Consider the following 24,537-nt stretch of genomic DNA (forward strand, 5'->3'; position numbering starts at 1 on the left):
AGAGGTAGAAAAACACTCGTATTTCACGAGCTTCACATCAAGTCCTTTTGCCTCAGTAGTGGGAAAAAATTAGCCCCAGTTTAAAAGCAGGTTAAACGTCTTCCCTGACAAAGCTTAAAACTGAGACACAAGGGCTTCCCTGGGGGCCCAGTGCAGACTTGCGTTCTCGCCCTGATCCTGGAAGACCGCACGTGCCACGGAACAGCCGAGACCAAGCACCGGAACTGAGCCGGGGCTCTAGCGCCGGGAGCCCCGGCCACCGCAGGCCACACGCCCAGGGCCCGGGCGCTGCGCCGGAAGGAGCGGCCACCGTGAGAAGTCCACGCGCCACAGCAGACGGCAGCCTCCGCCGCCGCACCGAGAGGAGACTGTGCGGCAGCAAGGGCCCAGCACAGCCCCAAACAAATCATTTAAAAGATAGAATAAGGCTGAGACCCCAGAGGATCAAACTCCAAGTCACTTCACTATGTACCAGAATAAAACTTAACAATAAAATAAAATTTACCATTTCTGGCATCAAATAAAAAAAAATTATGAGGTATGTAAACAAGCAGGAAACTGCATCCCATTATAAGGAGAAAAATCAATCAAAACTGATCCAATGACGACATAGGTTATAGAATTAGTAGACAAGGACAGTAAACGTTATTGTGAGCATACCCCATACATTCAAGTTGCTGAGGGAAAGAATGGACATACTACAAAGAAACCTGGAGGACAAAAGTGACCGAAATCAAGCTTCTGGAAATAAAAAGTCCAGGGATCTGAAAAGCCATTTTCTGGGATTAATGGGATAATAAACACTCCAAAAGAGAAGGTCTAGTAAATTTAAAGATTTATCAATAGAAACTTAACACAGAAACACAGAGGGGAAAAAAGCCAAGATGAGCATACCTTCATTTCAGGACACTGTGGAAAATTTTCAAATGGCTGAACATGGAGAAAAGGAGAAACGGAGGGGAAATAAAAATAAATAAATAATGGCCAGATTTTTTTTCAAATTGTTGAAAACTACTAATCCAGAAATCCAATAAGCTCAAGAAAGCCTAAGCAAAGAAATAGAAAATTCACCAAGGCATAACAAAATTACGCCAAGGCGCAACACCTTTGCAAATCACCTTGCAAATGCGATACGCACGACATGCAAATACCTAACACACCTGGCGATATGCCTTGCAAATCACCAAGCGTAACGAAATTACTGAGAAGCAAGTGATAACGAGAAAGATAATAAAAGCGAAGAAAAAAATATAGAGTATGTACAGAGAAACAAAGGCAATGACGACAGCGGGCCTTACCTAAGCTACACAGCTCGAGCAACACAGAAAAAAATGAAAGATGGAGGTCAGGGGAACATGTTTAAAGTCCTGAAACGAAAAACCAACACAAAAAAAGCCCTGTCAGCAAAGACTTCTTTACCCACAGAAAATATCTTTCAAAGTTCAAGACAGAATAAATAATTTTCCAGACTTAAGAAACGTTAAAGAATTCATCACCAGAAGGCCTGCCTATTTTGCATCACAAGAGATATAAAAAGAACTTCTTCAGGTAAAAGGAAAAGGGTGCCAGACAGAACCCTGGATTTCACGAAGGAATTCAGAGCACCAGAAACTGCAGCAGCACGGGCAAATGCGAAATCTGGCTGTCCTCGGTGGGAGAAACCACCAGCCTGTGGCTGGGCACCACGGTCGCCAGAAAGCCTAACGTCCAGACAAAGGTCAGTGTGAGCAGGGCGCCAGATGGGAGCGCATCACCACGTTCTCCTCTCCTCCTTTTCATTACTCTGCTTTCATGGTTGGACCTGCAGCAAGCAGTGATCGTGTTTTCATCTTTTGTTACAACCTACATTATATTTCAGCTACTGTGTAGAAAGAGCTTTTACCACTGATGGGGCAGGATGCTCAGAACCGAGGTTCAAGAGGCCACAGTCTCCACAGTAGCATCTAGTCTGGCCGCACCCAACCCACTCTATGTCAAACGATGATCCAAATATAACAAGACGCTGACATTTTACCAGGTCAGTACCTGTCTGTAAACTATAACGTGCACTCTTTCAGGAGTGAAGAGTCTGCCTGCCAACGCAGGAGCCTCAGGAGACCCGGATTCCATCCCTGGGTCAGTAAGACCCCCTGGAGGAGGAAATGGCAACCCACTCCAGTATTCGTGCCTGGATAATCTGATGGACAGAGGAGCCTGGCGGGCTACAGTCCATGGGGCTGCAGACAGTTGAACACCACTGAAGCTGCTGAGCATGCATGCAGGCAAGCACTCTTTCCACAGCCTTACCTGGGAGCAGAGAAAGAGGCTACTGTTACAGTTGTTGTTGTAATTAAATTCCTTTATCTTGATGATTGTCAGAAGGCCTAGTTAGCGCATCAAAGGATGCTTGAAAGCAAGTTTCTTAGAAGAAAGGTGCTTTTATTTAGAAAATACATGTCAGGACTTGACCTTTTATTTTCGAATAAGAATTTGAAATTATTAAAATGAAATTGGCTCTTGAGGTAAAGAATTATTTTTCTCTAGTAATGCTATTGAGTGTATAAATGCCTTAATGATAGGCACTATTTCACGAAACTCTTATGTGGAACACATAAGGCAGACAGCATTACTCCGATTTCATATTAAGAAATTGAGGCTCTGAGGTAACAGGCCCACTGCTTAAACATACATAGCTAATAAGTGATTGAACCAAAACTGGAACTCAAGTTTTTCAATAATAATTAAAGTATCATTAATGCTATATTGCAGCTACTACATGACATATACTGCTAATGAATTTAACCTGAACAATTGACTCTTATGTGAAAATCATTTTAAAAATTATAATTCTTTAAATTTAAAGGGGAGTAACAGAGAAAAATGTTGGCTTATTCAGTATTGATTTTAATGTCAGAATCATGGTCTCTATTTAACTATCAAACTATTTCAGTTTTCCAGACATGTTAACCTAATTGAGTTGCCGTTCGTTAAATTTAATCAAAAGCACTGGGGAAAACATTTTTCATTCTTGTAAAGACTGAAATCATGATTCAGTGGCTCACTCTTTCAAACAAATTTGCTCCAGTATGATATGTCTCCTACTTTTTCAAAATAATTTAAAGTACTTCAAATTATAATTACTTGTATCCTTAAAGGAATCATTTTTGCCAGGAGTCCCAATTTAGCCCTATTAATAAATCAATTAGAATGCTTGTTGAACATTTATTTCCAGATTAATGCATAAAACATAGGAATAAAATATATTATCCTAGGTTTTAACAGACTGACAATCTAAAGTTGGATATAACACAAGGGAAATATTGGCTTAAAAGGATAAGGCGATGATAAAGAAAAATTAACTTTTAACAATAAGGAGTAATAACAAAAGGTAATAAAATTATCAGCATACAAGCCATATTAAAACATTCTAGGTCTAAACTATAGAACATGCATGGACATGAATTTGAGCAAACTCCTAGAGATCGTGGAGGCCAGAGGAGGTTGGCATGCTGCAGTCCACCGGATCAGAGAGTCAGAGACGACTAGCAACTGAACAGTAGCAACAGAACTACAGAGCTACTCTGTAGTAGTAAGTGCTAAAGGCTAAAGGCAAGTGCTAAAGGCAAGTGCTGTGAGGCTCCTGAGTTGGGAAAATTATGGGGGCTAGGATGTCCAGCAGCCATCATGGACTCCAGGAATTACTATTCAAATGGACATTGCCTGGGTGACGGATAAATTAGGGCTTTTTTAACCCTTGGATAGAGATATTCTTATTATCATTGTAGAGATCCATAATATGTCAAGATCCCCTCTACTTCTCTACTCAGGAAGAAAGGGTCTCCTCATCGGTAAATCATTCATTCAGTGAGGTAAAATATTAGGTTAACAGTAAAGCATAGTCTGGATTGATTACCAGGATGAAAGATGATGATGACTTGGGAATAACAGTAGGGATGGACATATATGGATGTACACTAGTGTATTTTGTATAGAAGTCTGCTACTGAATTGAATATACTGCTAAGGAGAAAACTTGAAGAGGAAAATCAACATATACTATTTAGCTGTATTGTTCATTTGAGTAATTCAAGTTTCATAGCTTCAAATAGCAAAGACCTTCCTTTGTATATTTCTTCATTTTTCCCCTTCCATTTGATTTATAAGTAAAGAAGAGTGTTAATTATTAGCAGTTTGGACCAGAGACAAAGTTTTAAATATCTTTTCATTAAGGAAGCTACAGAATACCAAAGTTAGGATTTGGAATGTACTCAAAAAGAGGAGAATAAAAAAGGGGGAAAGACTCAGGATCAATAATCGATCAAATAAAATTCATAAAACCTAAAGTTAATTTTAAATAATTTTAAGGTACTTATTGGAGAAGGAAATGGCAGTCCACTCCAGTATTCTTGGCTGGAAAATTCCATGGACAGAGGAGCCTGGCGGGCTATAGCCATGGGGTCGCAAGCGTTGAACACAACTTAGCGACTAAACCACTGCCAAGACACTTATAAAAATCAATATAGAAACGTTAAGATAATTATTACAGCTCAGTTCAGTCACTCGGTCGGGTCACTCTCTGTGACCCCATGGACTGCAGCATGCCAGGCCTCCCCATCCATCACCAACTCCTGGAGTTTACCCAGACTTATGTCCATCGAGTTGGTGATGCCATCCAACCATCTCATCCTCTGTCACCCCCTTCTCCTCTTGCCCTCAATCTTTCCCAGCATCAGCGTCTTTTCAAATGAGTCAGCTATTCACATCAAGTGGCCAAAGTATTGGAGTTTCAGCTTCAACATCTGTCTTTCCAATGAATATTCAAGACTGATCTCCTTTAGGATGGACTGGTTGGATCTCCTTCCAGTCCAAGGGACCGTCAAGAGTCTTCTCCAACACCAGAGTTCAAAAGCATCAATTCTTCGGTGCTCAGCTTTCTTTGTAGTTCAACTCTCACATCGATACATGACACTGGAGAAACCATAGCTTTGTCTAGACAGACCTTTGTTGGCAAAGTAATGTCTCTGCTTTTTAATATGCTGTCTAGGTTGGTCATAGCTTTTCTTCCAAGAAGCAAGCATCTTTTAATTTCATGGCTGCAGTCACCATCTGCAGTGATTTGGGAGCCCAAGAAAAAAAGTCTGTCACTGTTTCCACTGTTTCCCCATCTATTTGCCATGAAGTGATAGAACTGGATGCCATGACCTTAGTTTTCTGAGTGTTGAGCTGTAAGCCAGCTTTTTCACTCTCCAAGTCTTTCACTTTCAGCAAGAGGCTCTTTAGTTCTTCTTCTCTTTCTGCCTTAAGGGTGGTGTCATCTGCATATCAAGGTTATTCTAAAATAATTATTTAGAAAAACTAAAATTATGTGAACATTATACAATCTATGATCGATTTTGCTGTGAATCTAAAACTTTTCTAAAAATGTATTATGAAAAAAATTAATAGCATGACCCAGAATCTAAATAATCAGTTTACTCCTAACAAAAATATGGGAGGAGTGTTTGGAGAGGAAAAAAATTAAAATAATTTAATTTTTAAATTATATTAAGTTACAAATAAGATAGGTAATAGGTATTTAAAACAGCTATTATTTATTGAGCATTTATTATATAGCAGGAACTATTTTAAATACTTAAACTTCTTAAGTAGTAACCTGTTTTAAATGTTCTTCAAAAAAATTAAAGGAAAAGGTTTTAAACACTATAAAACTAAAAAATCACTTAAACAATTTGGCTTAAAAAATTAATAAAATAATAAGTAAAAGATCATATTTGATTCTCCTAAAGAAAAAAAATATGCAGGTTACTAAGTTTTTCTGTCTCTCTCATGTATAAACATTATTATATTTTTTGTGTTATTTCCTCCTATTAATTTGTCTAATGTCATTTAATCCTTAGGCCAGCCAGAAGAACCTGGAATGGAAGAGGAAAATTTTTTTCTTTCCCCAGCTGGTGATGAGGATGGGATCAAGTTTACTGCTTGGACAGCACCTGCCCCAAGCCTGGTGCTGTTAAAAGATCCTGGGACCTCTGACAAAAGCAGAAGGTGAGAATTCTTATCAAATCCATCTCCAGGACCTCTGCCTGCAGGGTACGTTGAAAACAAGATGGCAGGAGTTCTTCTTCCCTTTTCTCAGTTTAGGTTGGCAGGAGAAAAGGTTTGTGGGGCTAGCTCCTAGAGTAAGCAACTCTTGGGGAATTTGGTGGCGCACTCTTGGTCTGTTGCTCTTTTACTTCTCAGAAATGGTTCTTACTTTTCTTGTCTCTATCTATTGTGTCATTTGTTGTAGAAGGAAATTCCACAGGGTAAGATGCATGCACAGGTTTAAAAGCCTGTTGTCTGTGCCAACCCCACAGGCTGGTGAGTTTGTGAGGGTCAGATACCAGTTTGCTGTGGTTAGCATAGCATGAGGTACAAAGTTTTTCCTAAGGGATATGCTGGAAGCCACAATCACACCATCAATGGGCACAGATGAAGGATTTAACAGTCACTGGAGCACTTGCCACCTTAAAAAGGCACCTATGAAAGGACAGAGTGGTCACAGAACACGGTAGATCACACTAGGTCACTCACCAACCTCAAAATTCCATGCCATGAGGTACTCTATAAAACAACACACAAGCATCAACCTCATAGCACAACCCTCTTAGGTATTCATTTAGCTGAAAGGAACCCAGAGTCGGGGTAGTTTGTCATAAGGGAATAAATCCTTAAGGGGGCTTTTCTGTCTTAGTCTTCATTGCTTCTGCCCATTCACTGACAACCTTTCTTTCCGAGACCATCACTGGGAGTGAACTCTCTGGATCTGGTGAGGGCTGCACCCTTTGCCTTCTCTTGCAGGGATGCCTTTGGCATCTGATTCATTAGAATGCTATTAAGGTCCTACTTGTCAATACCCAGATGATGGATCCTTTGAAGTGGAAAAACTTCTAACTTATTGAGGCAAATTTTGAGAGAACTCTCATCCTAAACAATTGTAACCACTTTAACTGGTAGGCAGAAGCCCCAGACAGTTTTAAATTCCAAAACAGCTTCATTGAAGAATGTCGGGAAAGCCTATGAAAAATTAAAAATATGAAGTGTACCTAAGCACAGCAACATAAGGCTGATGTATCTCCTATTGCTCTACTCTATCCTCCTTCATTTGGGTGCTCATTCTAGTAACCTGTTTGGATTTCCTTTAAATTCTGAAGCGACAATTAAACTATTGACTTTGGAAATGGGATCACCTGAGGTTATGTCCTATTCTCTTCATACTGAAGGCCCAACCGAGGTGATAATTTTTAAATCTCCTGGATTCAGCTGGCAAGACGATGGAGTAGAAAGATGTGCGCTCACCTCTTCTTACAAAAACACCAAAACCACAAAAGTGGAAGTGAAAGTTGCTCAGTCGTGTCCGACTCTTTGCAACCCCATGGACTGTCCATGGAATTCTCCAGGCCAGAATACTGGAGTGGGTGGCCTTGCCCTTCTCCAGAGGATCTGCCCAACCCAGGGTTTGAACCCAAGTCTCCTGCATTGTAGGTGGATTCTTTACCAGCTGAGCCACCAGGGAAGCCCAAGAACACTGGAGTGGGTAGCCTATCTCTTCTTCAGTGGATTTCCCAACCCAGGAATCGAACCGGGGTCTCCTGCATTGCAGGCAGATTCTTTACCAACTGCACTATCAGGGGAGCCCTCCAAAAACCCAACTTACTGCTAAACAACCAACAAGAGCAGGAGCAGCAAAAAACCATGCTGGAACCCACCAGAAAGAGACCCTACATCCAAAGACAAAGAAGAAGCCAAATGAGACAGTCAGAAGGGCACAATCGTGATAAAATCAAATCCTGTACATGTCAGGAGGGCAATGCACAGACTGGAAAATAATTACACCACAGAAGTTCTCCCAGTCTGGAGCCCCACATCAGGCTTCCCAGATCGGGGTTCGGAAATGGAGGAGGAGCCTCCAGAGGATCTGGCTTTGAAGACCAGCAAGGTGTGACTGCAGGAATCCCATAGGACTGGGAGAAATGGAAACTCTACTCTTGGAGGGTGCACACAAGGTCTTGTGCACACCAGAACCCAAGAAAAAAAGCAGGGACCTCATAGGAGCCGAGGGCGGCATTAGAGGGTCTCCTGTGGAGGCAACACACAGCTGCGGCTCACTGCAGGTCAGACTCTGGCAGCAGCAGTTCTGGTGATTACTCTGGTGTGAACCCTGCTGAGATCAGTATTTCCTTGCCGAGACCTAGGCCCATCCAACAGCCTGTAGGCTCCAGTGCTAGGACACCTCAGACCAAACATCCGACAGGGCAGGAACACAGCCCTGCCATCAGCAGGCAGACTACGTAAAGTCTTCCTGAACATGGCCCTGCCCACTGAGGGACAAGACCAGCTCCACCCGCCCGTGGGCAGAAACTCCCATCAGGAAGCCTGCACAAGCCTCTTAGACAGCCTCATCCACCAGAAGGCAGATAGAGGAAGCAGGAACTACAACTTGGCAGCCTGTAGAATAGAAAACATGCTCTCAGAAAGTTAAGACAAAATAAGATGGCAGAGGAGTATGTCTGAGATAAAGGAACAAGATAAAACCCCAGAAGAAAAACTAAGTGAAGTGGAGACTGGCAATCTACTGGAAAACGAATTCAGAGTAATGATGGTAAGGATGATCCTGAGTCTTGGAAAATAGAGGCAAGGATCAAGAAGAGGCAAGAAATGTTTAACAAAGGACTGGAAGAAATAAAGAACAGAGATGAAAAATACAGTAACTGAAATGAAAAATACATTAGATGGAATCAGTAGCAAAGTAACTGAGGCAGAAAAACAGATAAGTTAACTGAAAGACAGAACAGTGAAAATCACTGCTGTGGAACAGAATAAAGAATCAAAAGAATACATTTGAATCAGTTCTAATGAGGTGGATGAAACTGGAGCCTATTACACAGAGTGAAGTAAGCCAGAAGGAAAAACACCAATACAGTATACTAACGCATATATATGGAATTTAGAAAGATGGTAACAATAACCCTGTGTACGAGACAGCAAAAGAGACAATGATGTATAGAACAGTCTTATGGACTCTGTGGGAGAGGGAGAGGGTGGGAAGATTTGGGAGAATGACATTGAAACATGTAAAATATCATGTATGAAACGAGATGCCAGTCCAGGTTCGATGCACGATACTGGATGCTTGGGGCTAGAGCACTGGGAGGCCCCAGAGGGATGGTATGGGGAGGGAGGAGGGAGGAGGGTTCAGGATGGGGAACACATGTATACCTGTGGCGGATTCATTTTGATATTTGGCAAAACTAATACAATTATGTAAAGTTTAAAAATAAAAATTAAAAGAAAAAAAATTAAAAAAAAAAGAATCAAAAGAAATGAAGACAGTCTAAGATACTTCTGGGACAACATAAAGTACACCAACATTCCAATAACAGGAGTCCCAGAAGGAGAAGAGAGAGAGAGAGAGGAGAGAGAGAGAGAAAGGACCTGAAAAAATATTTGAAAAGGTAATAGCTAAAAACTTCCCTAACATGAGGAAGGACTCCTGCAGGTGCTGGATATAAATAAACCCACGGATGAACACACCCAAATACACAGGAATCAAACTGACAAAAATTAAAAAAAAAAAAACATTAAAAGCAGCAAGGGAAAAGAAACAAATAATATACAAGGGCACTCCCATAAGGTTATCAGTTGATTTTTTCAGCATAAATTCTGCAGGCCAGAAGGGAGTGGCACAATATACTTCAAGTGATGAAAGGGAAGAACCTACAGCCAGCAATCTTCTACCCAGCAAGATTCTCATTGAAATTTGACAGAAATCAAAAGCTCAACAGAAAATCAAAAGTTAACAGAATTCAGCATCACCAGACCAGCTTTCAACAAATGCTAAAGGAACATCTCTAGGCAGAAAAGGCCACTACTAGAAAAAAGGAAAATTATGAATGGAAAAGCTTACCTATAAAGACAAACATAAAGGAAATGTAGGGAATCACCTGCATACAAATATGATACCAAAACCAGCAATTGTGAGGAGAGCACAAATGCAGGATACTGGAAATGCATTTGAAATTAAAGGGCCAGCAATTAAAACTATTTTTTAATATAGACTAATACGGAGCTTGTTCTTTAACTCAGGAAACTATCAGTCCAAAATGGCATCAAAAAAATAAACGTAATACTGAGACTTTAGAAGAAATCTCCTTCTGTTTTTGAGAAAAAGGTAAGATCTCATTATCCTAACTTTTTTCCAAGATAACCTAGACATCCTAGTCTAGACATAGGTAAAGAAATAGGTATATATTTATAATATTGTTATTTATAGGTTACATGATGTATACCTAGACACAACAAGAGAATCTACCATCTATCAAGACTATTAAGAGAGTTTAAATATTTTATGGGAAACAATATTAATACAGAGGGATCAATAGTTTGATGCAGTATCTAGCAAGAAGTGCTTTAAGAAATTTATATAATTTCATTGAAGAATGAAAAATCTAGATAAAATAGAGACTTATCATGGAGATCAAAAATATTCTTAATTGATTGACAAACCCATTACAAGTCAAATAAAATTTCCAGCAAGACTATTTGTAACCTAAACAGACATTTCTCCAAAGAAGACACACAGATACCCAACAAACACATAAAAAGATGCTCAACATCACTCAGTATTAGAGAAATGCAAATCAAAACTACAATGAGGTATTCTCTCACATCGGTCAGAATGGCCATCATCAATAAGTCTACAAATAATAAATGCTGGAGAGGATGTGGAGAAAAGGGAACCCTCTTCTACTGTTGGTGGAAATGTAAATTAACATAGCCACTATGGATAACAATCTGGAGGTTCCTTAAAAAACTAGGAATAAATCATACATATGATCCAGCAATTCTCCCACCAGACATATACCCTAAGAAAACCAAAATTCAGAGAGACACATGTACCTCATTGTTCACTGCAGCACTATTTACAAAAAGCAGGACATGGAAACAACCTAGATGTCCATCAACAGACGAATGGATAAAGAAGATGTCGTATGTGTATACAATGGGATATTACCCAGCCATAAAAAGGAACAAATTTGAGTGAGTTGAACTGAGGTGGGTGAGCTAGAGCCTGTGATACAGAGTGAAGTAAGTCAGAAAGAGAAAAATAAATACTGCATATCAACACCTATATATGGAATCTAGAAAAATGCTGCTGATGAATGTATTTGCAGGGCAGGACTAGAGATGGAAATGTAGGCAACAGACCTGCAGACACAGGGGTGGCAGGAGAAGGCAGGGTGGATCGAGGGAGCAGCATCAGCATACACACACCGCTACGTGTAAAGCAGTGGCCAGCGGGGAGGGAAGCCTCTGCACAACGCAGGGAGCCAGCCTGGCGCTCCGTGAGATGGGAGTGGGGAGGCATGGGAGGAGGCTCGAGAGGGAGGCAATGTGCACACTCATGGCTGATTCATGTTTGTGCACAGCAGGAACCAACACGGCATTGTAAAGCAATTATCCTCCAGTCTCAAAAATAGACTATTTGTAGGACTGGACACATTGATCCTAAGATCCATGAAAGAAGTGAAGAATCAAGAAAAGGTAAAATGTTCTACAAGAAAAACTAGAGAAGAGGATTTGTCCTATATACTCAAAGACTCATTACTAAGCTATTAGTATGATCGTTAAAGCAGTGAGTATTTCGGAAAGAAACAGAAAAACAAAGCACTAAATAGATAAACAAACCATATGTGTATGGTGTATGACAGACACAAATCTGTTGCAAAAGAATAGACTATTCAATAAAACGAGGCCAAGATGATTTGCATTCCATAAGGAAAAATGATGAAAATAGATCCCTTATACTGTGCACAAAAATAAAATATTCCAGATGGGTTAAAGACCAAAATGTGAAAAACAAAACTGTGAACATTTCTCAAGAAGATATGGGAGAATATTCTTAGGATATCAAGATAGGGAGGGATTTTTTGAATAAGATACAAAAATGCAGAATTATAAATTGAATTGAATTATAAATTATAAGCTGAATACACTAAACTTAGAAAATTTAATACATGAAAAGATATTCTAAAAACATTACCAAAAAATGTATATTTTTGTGAACTATCCGAGCAACATTTAAATTTAAAAATTGCATTAATGAAAACAATTTCAAACAACGGTAGAAAAATGACACAGGCTGTGGTCATGGTTTTCACTGAAGAGGATTCCAAGTAGCTAATCAACCTATTAAGAGCTGCACAACTGAAGGAATAGCAGGAGAATGCAAAGCAGAGCGGCACTGGGACACCATTCATCACACCGGTGGTGAAATTTGAATCTCTTTTACTTAGGTTTTGGCAAAAATTTGGATTAGCATGAATTCTTACACACCGTTCTGTAAATTATACAATCACTTTGGAGAATAATTTGGCAATAGCTGGCAAGGCTTAATAAAGCACGCTTGTGAAAGTGTTGGTTGCTTGGTCATGCCCAATTCTTTGCGACCCCATGGACTGTAGCCCACCAGGCTACCGTGTCCATGGAATTCTCCAGGCATGAATATGGGAGTGGGTAGCCTTTCCTTCTCCAGGGGACCTTCCCAACCCAGTGATCGAACCCCGGTCTCTTGCATTGCAGGCAGATTCTTTACCATCTGGGCCTCCAGGGAAGCTTCCTTCCCCGGGTGGGCAGAAGACAAAGGAGCCTGGTGGGCTCTAATCCATGGGGTCACAAAGAGTCGGACACAACTGAAAAAGCCACACTTGTGTGACTCAACAACTCCTCTTCTACCTGTGCTCTTACTCAGGGAAGCTCTGACTCATGTTCCCAGAAAGCGTGAGCTAGAAAATTCATCCTAACTTTAGTTGGAGTTGAAAAATAAAAAAGTTGGAATTACCTAAATATTCATTTTTAATAGAAGAGATGATCTAAGGTTTAGTCACACATCTGTATACTAGACAGCGGTTAAAATGAATGAACTAGATCTATGAACAACAGCATGCTGCTGCTGCTGCTGCTAAGTCGCTTCAGTCGTGTTCGACTCTGTGCGACCCCATAGACGGCAGCCCACCAGGCTCCCCCGTCCCTGGGATTCTCCAGGCAAGAACACTGGAGTGGGTTGCCATTTCTTTCTCCAATGCATGAAAATGAAAAGTGAAAGTTAAGTTGTTCAGTCATGTCCAACTCTTAGCAACACCATGGACTGCAGCCTACCAGACTCCTCTGTCCACGGGAGTTTCCAGGCAAGAGTGCTGGAGTGGGGTGCCACTGCCTTCTCCAACAGCATAGGTAGTTCTAAAGTTTATAATGTTAGGGGAAAAAAATCCCCATGTTAGTGAATTTCAAAAACACAATATTGAGTAAAAAAGCATATTGAAAATACATAGACATATTAGAAAAATTTTAATAAAAATTTAAAGCCCTACAGAAAGGCAGTAGATTGCTTATTGACATCTAGGATAAGTAATAGACACTTGGACATGAATAATGCCCTGAAACAGAATAGTGATTAGTTCTGAAGAAAAACGGAAGGTAAATAGATGGAGAATGTACTTGCAACTATACATTTTGTTAAAGAGAAAGAAATAATATGAACAAAGAGAATAAAATGCAGAAAGAGCTCAGGTGTCCTCAAGCTGGGCACACTCGTGCGCGTGTTCTATTATCTTTGATACTTAGTTCATGTTTGGCAATTTTTTTTACATATATATTTTTTACTCTTTCAATAGGCTGCTTTATTTCATTAAATCAATTTTACTTTTCTTTTTTAAATTGAAGTTGGTTTATAATGTTAATTTCTGCTATACAGCAAAATGATTCAGTTATCCGTATATATACTTTTTAATATTCTTTTCCATTCTGGCTTATCTCAGGATATTGAATATAGTTCCTTGTGCTATACAGTAGGGCCTTGTTGCAATGCTTTAATTACATTTAGATATAAGATTTAAATATATTAATAAATATAATTGTATAAATGTAAAAAGAGCCTTCTAATTTTGATACCAAAGACAGAGAAAAATGCAGGGTAATGATGACTCGTTTGACTAGAGAAAAACTGAAAATTAACTGTCTGTATGGGTAATACAACAAGAAAGACATTTAAATATACAGTTGATCCTTGAACAGCTCAGGTCTGAACCGCACGCACCCACTTATACACGGGCTTCTTTCAGCAGCAAATCCTCCAGTGCTGCATGGTGACGCAGGGAGTTGGATCCTTGCGTGTGGGACCGAGCATATGGGGAAATCACACACAGGGAAGGCTGACTATAAGTTACACAGAATGTTTGACTTCAAGGGGGGTCAGTGTTCCTACCCCCCTCGTTGTTCAAGGGTCAGATGTAAATGTTTATCAGAGGAATATAATATCAACATATGGGACAGTTTAGAATTTTTAACGTATCAAAAGAATTGTGAATCATTAGAAAAAGATATATAAATAGACTATCTTTTAAAAAATGGCCAAAAGACAGGAGGCCAGTAAATTAGAAAATGAAAATGTCATCATGCAAATCAATTAGCAAAAACGTCACACTTGCAGCTCCATAGTAATCAGAGATACGCAAATTTCAGCAATCATTATGCCATGCTTTGTACTTTAATTTTGGAAAACAATAACACTGTGCATTAAAAGTTAATAATGCAGAGAGTGTGGGGAATGGCACATGATTTACTACTGGTGGGAAGGACAAACTGGTTAAAGATTTCTGAATGGTGGTTTGGAAGTACTTAACAACTATTAAAATACACGCCCTCTGGGAACCCTCCTACACTGTTGGCGGGAATGTAAACTGATGCAACCACTATGGAGGTTCCTTAAAATAATAAAAATAGAATTACCATGTAATCCAGCAATTCCACTCCTGGGCATATCCTGGAAAAAGATAAAAACTCTAATTTGAAAAGATACATACATCCCAGTGTTCATAGCAGCACTGTTTGCAATAGCTAAGATATGAAAGCAACCTTAATGTCCATCGATGGATGAATGGATAAAAAGATTCAGCTTATATATACAATTATACAACATGTGTACATTACCCAGACATAAGGTGGAAGGAAATAATGCCATTTGCAGCAACATGGATTTATACCAAGTGACGGGTGTCAGATACAAATATCATATAATCTATATGTGGAATCGAAGATCATGGCATCCAGTCCCATCACTTCATGGGAAATAGATGGGGAAAGAGTGGAAACAGTGTCAGACTTTATTTTTCTGGGCTCCAAAATCACTGCAGATGATGACTGCAGCCATGAAATTAAAAGACGCTTACTCCTTGGAAGGAAAGTTATGACCAACCTAGACAGGATATTCAAAAGCAGAGACATTACTTTGCCAACAAACGTTCGTCTAGTCAAGGTTATGGTTTTTCCTGTGGTCATGTATGGATGTGAGAGTTGGACTGTGAAGAAGGCTGAGCACCGAAGAATTGATGCTTTTGAACTGTGGTGTTGGAGAAGACTCTTGAGAGTCCCTTGGACTGCAAGGAGATCCAACCAGTCCATTCTGAAGGAGATCAGCCCTGGGATTTCTTTGGAAGGAATGATGCTAAAGCTGAAACTCCAGTACTTTGGCCACCTCATGCGAAGAGTTGACTCATTGGAAAAGACTGATGCTGGGAGGGATTGGGAACAAGAGGAGAAGGGGACGACAGAGGATGAGATGGCTGGATGGCATCACTGACTCGATGGACGTGAGTCTGGGTGAACTCTGGGAGTTGGTGACCGACAGGGAGGCCTGGCGTGCTGCGATTCATGGGGTGGCAAAGAGTCGGACACGACTGAGCAACTGATCTGATCTGATATGTGGAATCTAAAATATGATACAAATGAACTTATTTACAAGACAGAGAAAGACTCACAGGCAGAGAAAACAAGCTTATGGTTACCAAAGGAGGAAGGAGGGAGGGGAAATTGGGAGCTTGAGATGAACAGATGCAGTCTACTGATAAACAAGAATCTGACTGTACAGCACAGAACTCTATGCTCAGTATCTTGTAATAACCTATAATGGGAAAGAATCTGAAAAAGAATATATATAAAATGGATTCACTTGGCAATAAACCTGAAACACTGTAAATCAACTATACTTCATTAAATTCTTCTTAACTGTGCATCTCTGTGACCACAAGTCCATGCTTATTACACTCTTGTTCTAAGTAATAAAGAAAGACGCTCACTACTTATTCATTATAAGGATATAACTTTAGCAAACACTAATTTAAACATGTATGAATTTAACAAAATATAAATGGCCAGCAAGAGGGAAATAGTCAAATGAAATGAGTAACTAATCAAGGGTTTTTTGAAGTAATTACAAATAATGCTGCAGAAAAAAAATACTTGATCATGATATGCTGCTAAGTCACCTCAGTCGTGTCTGACTCTGTGTGACCCCATAGATGGCAGCCCACCAGGCTCCCCCATCCCTGGGATTCCTCAGGCAAGAACACTGGAGTGGGTTGCCATTTCCTTCTCCAATGCAGGAAAGTGAAAAGTGAAAGGGAAGTCGCTCAGTCGTGTCCAACCCTCAGTGACCCCATGGACTTCAGCCTTCCAGGCACCTCCTTCCATGGGATTTTCCAGGCAAGAGTACTGGAGTGGAGTGCCATTGCCTTCTCCAGATCATGGTATATAGATAAATGAAAAATGCACATATACATGCTCAGTCATGTCTGACTCTGCGACCCCATAGACTGTATGTAGCCCACCAAGTTCCTCTGTCCATGGTATTTTCCAGGCAAGAATACTGGAATAGGTTGCCTACTCCAGGGGATCTTCCCCACTCAGGGATCGAACCTGCGTTTCTTGCATCTCCTGCATTGGCAGGCTGATTCTTTACCACTGCACCACCAAGAAGGCAAGCTGTAAAACTCTAAAACAGTGTGTCAAATACAGCCCCACTTTTTATATGTACAGACTTCATGGTGAGTGTAATTCATTGTGTATATTTAATAGTGTGTTATATTTGGTTCGTGTGTGGGTATTTGTATACATAATGTTGAAAGAACAGAATTCTGCAGTGTATAAAAAATATATCACTTTAATTCCCTCCAGGCTCTCCTTTCCAACTGGTTTTTAGCTGGATCTAGATCTCTCCAGTATCTTAGATCAGGCCAGGCCAGGCCAGATCTAGTGCTTTATGATCACTTTAGAAAAAATATTTCTTCAATCACTTTAGTTTTAGCTTCAGTTATTAAAATAGTCAAATTTAATGGGCAAACTTCATTAGATCACTATTGCTTAGCTTGGAAGCCGCTAAGGATGGTGGGCACAAATGACTTCTTTCTCTCCAGAAGCCTTCGCTTGCTGACCCTGGCTCCCTCCCAGGGTGGGCGGACGGAAGTAGCGGAAGTGGGGAGAGGAGGGGAAGGTCAGAACGATTGCTGTTGCCCGAGCTACCCTGCCGCGGCACAGCTGCCCTCGGAGCCTGTCCGACTCTTTGCGACCCCGTGGACCGTAGCCCGCCAGGCTCCTCCGTCCATGGGATTCTCCAGGCAGGAACCCTGGAGTGAGGAGCCATGCCCTCCTCCAGAGAATCTTCCTGACCCAAGGATCGAACCCCGGACTCCCGCGTTGCAGGCGGTGCTTTCACTGTCTGAGCCGGCAGGGACGCTCCCTCGGAGCCACAGGCCTTAAACGTGCTTCCTGGAGATCCTCGGAGGGCAGGACCTCCACGTGGCTCCTCTAGCTCCCGAGACCATCGCTGCGCCGCTCAGCCGCTGCCTTCCTGCAGTCCTGCCCGCTGAACGCCTCACTCCTGGACGGCCCTTCTCTCGACCCTGAAAAACACTGTGTGTCCTCCCGGCCTGACGCCTTTCACAAAGTGCCGAGAACGCTAAATGAGCCCCCTGCCCTGCCCTCGCGATGACGCCAGAGCAGACTCTCCCGAGAGGGCGGACACAGACCGCAGCCTCCTCCAAAGGCGTCGCGCCCCCCGAACCCCTCGTGGCTGCTGTTCAGTCACTACGTCGGTCCGACTCTGTGCGACCCCGCGGACTGTAGCCCTCCAGGCTCCTCTGCCCATGGGACTTCCCGGGGAAGAACACTGAGTGGGTTGCCATGCCCTCCTCCAGGGGACCTTCCTGACCCCCCGGGACCGAACTGGCATCTCCTGCACTGCAGGCGGATTCTTTACCGCTGAGCCACCGGGGAAGTCCAGTCATTGGCGACTAGTAATCAACCTTACCTTTAGCTAGTTCTCAAGAAGCCCTGCATAGTAGTTCATTTCAGCATGTACATCCTTTTGGAGCCTTGCTGAATCTGAGATAGACTTACCTTCATATTTATATGGATTTAATATACACACATATTTAAATATACCTAAATGTTAGCAGGCTTATTTTACAAATGTTGTTGCCAGTTATCACCAGGAAGCAAAATTAGGACTGTTGCTTGGATATTTAAAATTTTTCTTGTTAAGCTGAAGATATAGGTATTTCTTGGTGATGGGTAAAACAATCCTAAAGAAGGAGAAATTTATGTTCAGAGAACTACGGTGCAGAAAGTGAATAATATAAACACACCTCCTGGCTTGCACACCCAACTACTGAGAATTTACAGTCTATTTGGAACTAAGTATATGTCAAATGTTCATAGCTCTTCCTTTGCCTCTGAAACTCAGATAGGAAACAAGATAGATGTTTAATGAGAAAGAATGTGCAAAACTCCACCTGGATTTCAAGACAGTATAATTTTATTTCCTTTCTATTTTCTGCTCAATGGTTTTGGCTGGTCGCCATGTAATAAAATCTTTCTTAAATCTGTTTGGCAGTCATATTTTAAGATCTAGTTTTATGTACACTAAAGAATAATATTCCTAAGGTGTCTCTTGTCATAATCGAGAGTATTTCTCATTAGCAATAATCTCAGGTATAAAATATCTAAATCACAGCTCTAAATGTACAAGTGACTTGCAAATTATTTCGTCCGTCCATCCATCCAACTATCACTTCCTTAATATTTATCGAGTGCCTAGGCCCTGTGGTAGGTTTGAGGTGTAATACATACTTACATGAAACATGGTATCTTTTCTCGAGAAACTTATTCCTCGTAGGAAAGATAAGAACTAGCATAGAAGGCATTCAGTTCTCAGAGAAATACTTCGTCAACGTACTGTCACACCACGACGATGCACTTGGGGCTGTGGACAAAGCTTCCGAAGAATGAAGATGACAGAGCCCTCTCGACACAAACTCTTTTTTCCACGCTTTTTAAAAGCTCATATATTATTACGGTTTTCTAGCTTCAGTTTTCTTTTTATGTGTAATACTAAAATTCAAGAGAAATCTTATTAATATGTGTTATGAACCAAACTGTGTCCCCCACGTTCATATACTGCAGCCCTAAGCCACAGCAACTCACAATGTGACTGTATTTGGAGATAGAGCCTTGAAGAGGTAAATAAGATGAAAAAGAGGTCACATAAAGTGAAAGGCACTCAGTCGTGTCTGACTCTTTGCGACCCCATGGACTATACAGCCCATGGAATTCTCCAGGTCAGAATACTGGAGTGGGTAGCCTATCCGCTTCTCCAGGGGATCTTCCCAACCCAGGGATCAAACCCAGGTCTCCTGCATTGCAGGCTGATTCTTTATCAGCTGAGCTACCAGGGAAGCCCAGAGGTCACATGGATGAGCCCTAATCCAATCCGAAAAAATTCCAACACACTAAGAGACATCAGACATAGAAGCCCACGTGAGGTCATAGTAAGAAGGCAGCAGCCTACAAGCCACGGAGAAGACACGCCTTGCTGAGCTCTTCATCGTGGCCCTGAAGTCTCTGGAACTGCCCCCTCCCAATCTGTGGTCTTTTGTGATAGCAGCCCTACGTGGTATGTGATCATAAAAAATAGACTTCATAATAAAATGACCATAAAAAGCAGATTTGTGATTAACGTAGAAGAAATATGGTTGTGATGATTCCCGATCTTTTCACACAAAGAACTGAGAATGGATGGCCTGTGATGCAGTGAACAGCCTAATGACAAGGGTATGACAAGGGTCATGAAAGAGTGTCTTGGGCTTCCCTGGTGGCTCAGTGGGAAAGAATCCGCCTGCCAGTGCAGGAGACACAGACAGGTTGGATCCCGGATCTGGGAAGATCCCTCATGCCGCAGAGCAGCTAAGCCTGTGCACAACGGCTGAGCCGGTGTTCCAGAGCCCAGGGGCTCAGCTACGGAAGGCCCTGCGCCTGGGGCCCGTGCTCTGCAAAAGAGAAGCCGCATTGTGAGAAGCCTGAGCACTGCAGCTAGAGAGGAGGCCCTGCTCATTGCAGCTGGAGAAAGCCCGCGCACAAAACCGAAGACCCGGGGCAACCAAACATAAATAAGCAAATAAATGAATAAATGTTTGAAATGCTAAAAAAAAAGAGAGTATCTCAACTCCGTGAGCATTTTCCAGATGTCACTCTTATCCCACTTTGGCCATGTTGATATTTTTCCTTAATGGCCTTTCCTTCTATGGGCTAGATGATTTGCATTTTTATGAAAAAGAATAGCTTTTAGCTTTTTAAGTTACCTTGCTTGCTGTATTTTGAAGATGAAGCTTTTAATTTTCAGATTTGTGGGCCTTATACCACCAAGAGACAGACAGTGGGAACATAGATGGCCTTCAGTTCAGTTCAGTTCATTCGCTCAGTTGTGTCCGACTCTTTATGACCCCACGGACTGTAGCATCAGAGAAGGCGATGGCACCCCACTCCAGTACTCTTGCCTGGAAAATCCCATGGATGGAGGAGCCTGGTAGGCTGCAGTCCATGGGGTCGCTAAGAGTCGGGCACGACTGAGCCACTTCCCTTTTACTTTTCACTTTCATGCATTGGAGAAGGAAATGGCAACCCACTCCAGTGTTCTTGCCTGGAGAATCCCAGGGACTGGGGAGCCTGGTGAGATGCCATCTATGGGGTCGCACAGAGTCAGACACAGCTGAGGCGACTTAGCAGCAGCAGCAGCAGCAGCAGCAGGACTGTAGCACACCAGGATTCCCTGTCCATCACCAACTCCAGGAGCTTACTCAGACTCATGTCCTTTGAGTTGGTGATACCATCCAACCACCTCATCCTCTGTCATCCCCTTCTCTTCCTGCCTTCAATCTTTCCCAGCATCAGGGTCTTTTCAAATGACTCAGTTCTTCCCATCAGATGACCAAAGTATTGGAGTTTCAGCTTCAGCATCAGTCCTTCCAATGAATATTGAGGACTGATTTCCTTTAGGATGGACTGGTTGGATCTCCTTGCAGTCCAAGGGACTCTCAAAAGTCTTCTCCAACACCACAGTTCAAAAGCATCAATCCTTCTGCACTCAGCTTTCTTTATAGTCCAACTCTCACATTTATACACGACTACTGGAAAAACCATAGTCTTGACTAGATGGGCCTTAGATGGCAAAATAATGTCTCTGCTTTGTAATATGCTGTCTAGGTTGGTCATAGTTTTTCTTCCAAGAAGGAAGCGTCTTTTAATTTCATGGCTGCAGTCACCATCTGCAGTGATTTTGGAGCCCAGAAAAATAAAGTCTCTCACTGTCCCCGCTGTTTCCCACTTATTTGCCACAGTCTTGTCTGAGTCTGTTCAACCCTAAGGACTGTAGCCTGTCAGGCTCCTCCGTCCATGGGATTCTCCAGCCAAAAATACTAGAGCAGGTTGCCATGCCTTCCTTCATGGGCTCTTCCTGACCCAGGGATTGAATCTTGGTCTCCTGCATTGCAGGCAGATTCTTTACCACTAAACCACCAGAGAAGTCCCATAGATGGCCTCAGAAATACAAAATGGACCTATTTTAAGATAGTCAATAAACATAAAAAGGCAAGTGAAATCAGATCTACCTTTGAGAACAGTAAATTAACTGCAGTGGTTTGGGTTCATTAAAAAAACTGGAAAAGGTTCTCAAAGCAAACTTGAGGCCTCTTTCAGATATAAGGAACAAATACTTCTATATGGAATATAATATTCTAAACACAGTCAATGGAATAGATCCAACTGTTTTGTCATTATGTATTTTCAAAGAGAAGAAACAAGAAATTAGTTTTCATTTTCCATTGGGAATAATGCTTGGTTTGGCTTAGATGGTTAAGCTTCCATAAGAACCTTTAACCTATCCTGCACAATGGGCCTTTGTTGTATTATATAGCAGTACTTAGAAATACAGAATGGTACTGTTATCTAAAGACGTCAGCTGTTTTGCAGTAATCATTATTCAAAGTAACAAAGATAGTTTTGTAAATGACTTAGTAAAGCATTCTGAGCAGAAATTCAAATTTCGATGTGTCATTGTGATTTTTTTGCTCAAATAATTTTATTTAATTACTATGTTTTACTTGTCAGCAAATTGAAATGTGGAACTATGCTATTAACAGTATTATTACACAAACCTTTTTTGAGTAAGTCAATCATACTGTCCCTCTTTTGTTATATTAACTATTACTTTCTTAGGGAAAACCAATCTCCAGCTAGTCAGAAATTTCTATTACCCCTGAACCTGAAAGTTGTTTCCTAAAACATTTATATTTTCTTTGATAAATTGCCTTCAAGGATAAAACAATTTCATAATGATGATAAACCACTGTCAATTTACAACATCAACATACATCAAGTGAACTGATTAAATCTACATGCTCATTTTATATAATAGAAATACAATCACTGCAATAAAACACTGTCATGGGATTAATGTCTTCTACTCTGAAAATGTAAGTCTTGCCTTTGGCTTGGTATTTTATGAAGCAGCAGGAGACCATTATCCTGTGACAACATTTTATTTCATTGACATCTCAAATATATTCTTAATATCCTTTATATTTATGTTCAGTTTAAAATGAGAGGATTAGACTAGGTATTATTATCCTGGAAAGGCATTCATTATTATATTCTGAATAGCATTACCATGTGACAAGTCTCAGCCATAAGATTCTCTTGGCAAGCATTGCATCTTTTATCCTTACGTATTCAAAGCAAAGCTGACTATATTCCATGCTATGAATTTTTCCTGTGTTAATCATCAGTATTCACCCACCTTTGCTGCTATATGGTACTCAAATTATGGAAATCAATCTGATCAATAAAATGTTCAGTTCAGTATCTCAGTCATGTCCAGTTCTTTGTGACCCCAAGGACTGCAGCACGCCAGGCCTCCCTGTCCATCACCAACTCCTAGAGTTTACCCAAACTCATATCCATTAAGTTGGTGATGACATCCAACCATCTCATCATCTGCCGTCTCCTTCTCCTCCCACCTTCTATCTTTCCCAGCATCAGGGTCTTTTCAAATGAGACAGTTCCTCCCCTCAGGTGGCCAAAGGATTGGAGTTTCAGCTTCAGCATCAGCTCTTTCTTCAGCATCAGCCCTTCCAATGAATATTCAGGACTGATTTCCTTTAGGATGGACTGGTTGGATCTCCTTGCAGTCTAAGGGACTCTCAAAAGTCTTCTCCAACACCACAGTTCAAAAGCGTCAATTCTTTGGTGCTCAGCTTTCTTTATAGTCCAACTCTCACATCCATACATGACTACTGGGAAAACCAAAGGTTTGACTAGATGGACCTTTGTTGGCAAAGTAATGTCTCTGCTTTTTAATATGCTGTCTAGGTTGGGCATAGCTTTACTTCCAGGGGTTAAGTGTCTTTAATTTCACATCTGTATTCACCATCTGCAGTGATTTTGGAGCCCAGAAAAATAAAGTCTGTCACTGTTTGCATTTTTTCCCCATCTATTTGCCATGAAGTGATGGGATTGGATGCCATGATCTTAGTTTTCTGAATGTTGAGTTTTAAGACAACTTTTTCACTCTCCTCTTTTACTTTCATCAAGAGGCTCTTTAGTTCTTCTTTGCTTTCTGCCATAAGGGTGGTGTAATCTGCATGTCTGAGGTTATTGATATTTCTCCCAGCAATCTTGATTCCAGCTTGTGCTTCTTCCAGCCCAGCGTTTCTCATGATGTACTCTGCATATAAGTTAAATAAGCAGGGTGACAATATACAACCTCGATGTACTCCTTTCCTGATTTGGAACCAGTCCATTGTTCCATGTTCAGTTCTAACTGTTGCTTCCTGACCTGCACACAGATTTTTCAGGAGGCAGGTCAAGTGGTCTGGTATGCCCATCTCTTGAAGAATTTTCCACAGTTTGTTGTGATCTACACAGTCAAAGGCTTTGGCATAATCAATAAAGCAGAAGTAAATATTTTTCTGGAACTCTCTTGCTTTTTCGATGATCCAATGGATGTTGGCAATTTGATCTCTGGTTCCTCTGCCTTTTCTAAAACCAGCTTGAACATCTGGAAGTTCATGGTTCATGTTCTGTTGAAGCCTAGCTTGGAGAATTTTGAGCATTATTTTGCCAGCATGTGAGATGAGTGCGATAGTGCAGTCGTTTGAACATTCTTTGCATTGCCTTTCTTTGGGCTTGGAATGAAAATTGACCTTTTCCAGTCCCATGGCCACAGCTGAATTTTCCAAATTTGCTGGCGTATTGAGTGCAGCACTTTCACAGCATCACCTTTTAGTATTTGAAATAGTTCAACTGGAATTCCATCACCTCTACTAGCTTTGTTCATAGTGATGCTTCCTAAGGC

General features: G+C 41.2%; 1 protein-coding gene across 21 annotated transcripts in view; it reads right to left on the minus strand.

The window, feature by feature from the left end:
- Positions 1-24,537, minus strand: part of TMEM232 (transmembrane protein 232) — a 274,263-nt gene that overhangs the window by 51,050 nt on the left and 198,676 nt on the right. Inside the window, exon 14 of one of the 21 annotated variants that reach the window (XM_086413402.1) lies at positions 14,805-14,838. The exons of the other annotated variants lie outside the window; for them this stretch is intronic. Within the exon in view, the coding sequence (XP_086269528.1) occupies positions 14,805-14,838 (34 nt within the window). The remainder of the gene's footprint in view (positions 1-14,804; positions 14,839-24,537) is intronic. 21 annotated transcript variants of the gene reach the window in all.

This window comes from Bos grunniens, chromosome 7 (genome assembly GCF_055505025.1).
Source record: "Bos grunniens cultivar Pamir isolate PY7600 chromosome 7, Bosgru_T2T1.0, whole genome shotgun sequence".
In the NCBI taxonomy this organism is placed as follows: Eukaryota; Metazoa; Chordata; class Mammalia; order Artiodactyla; family Bovidae; genus Bos; species Bos grunniens.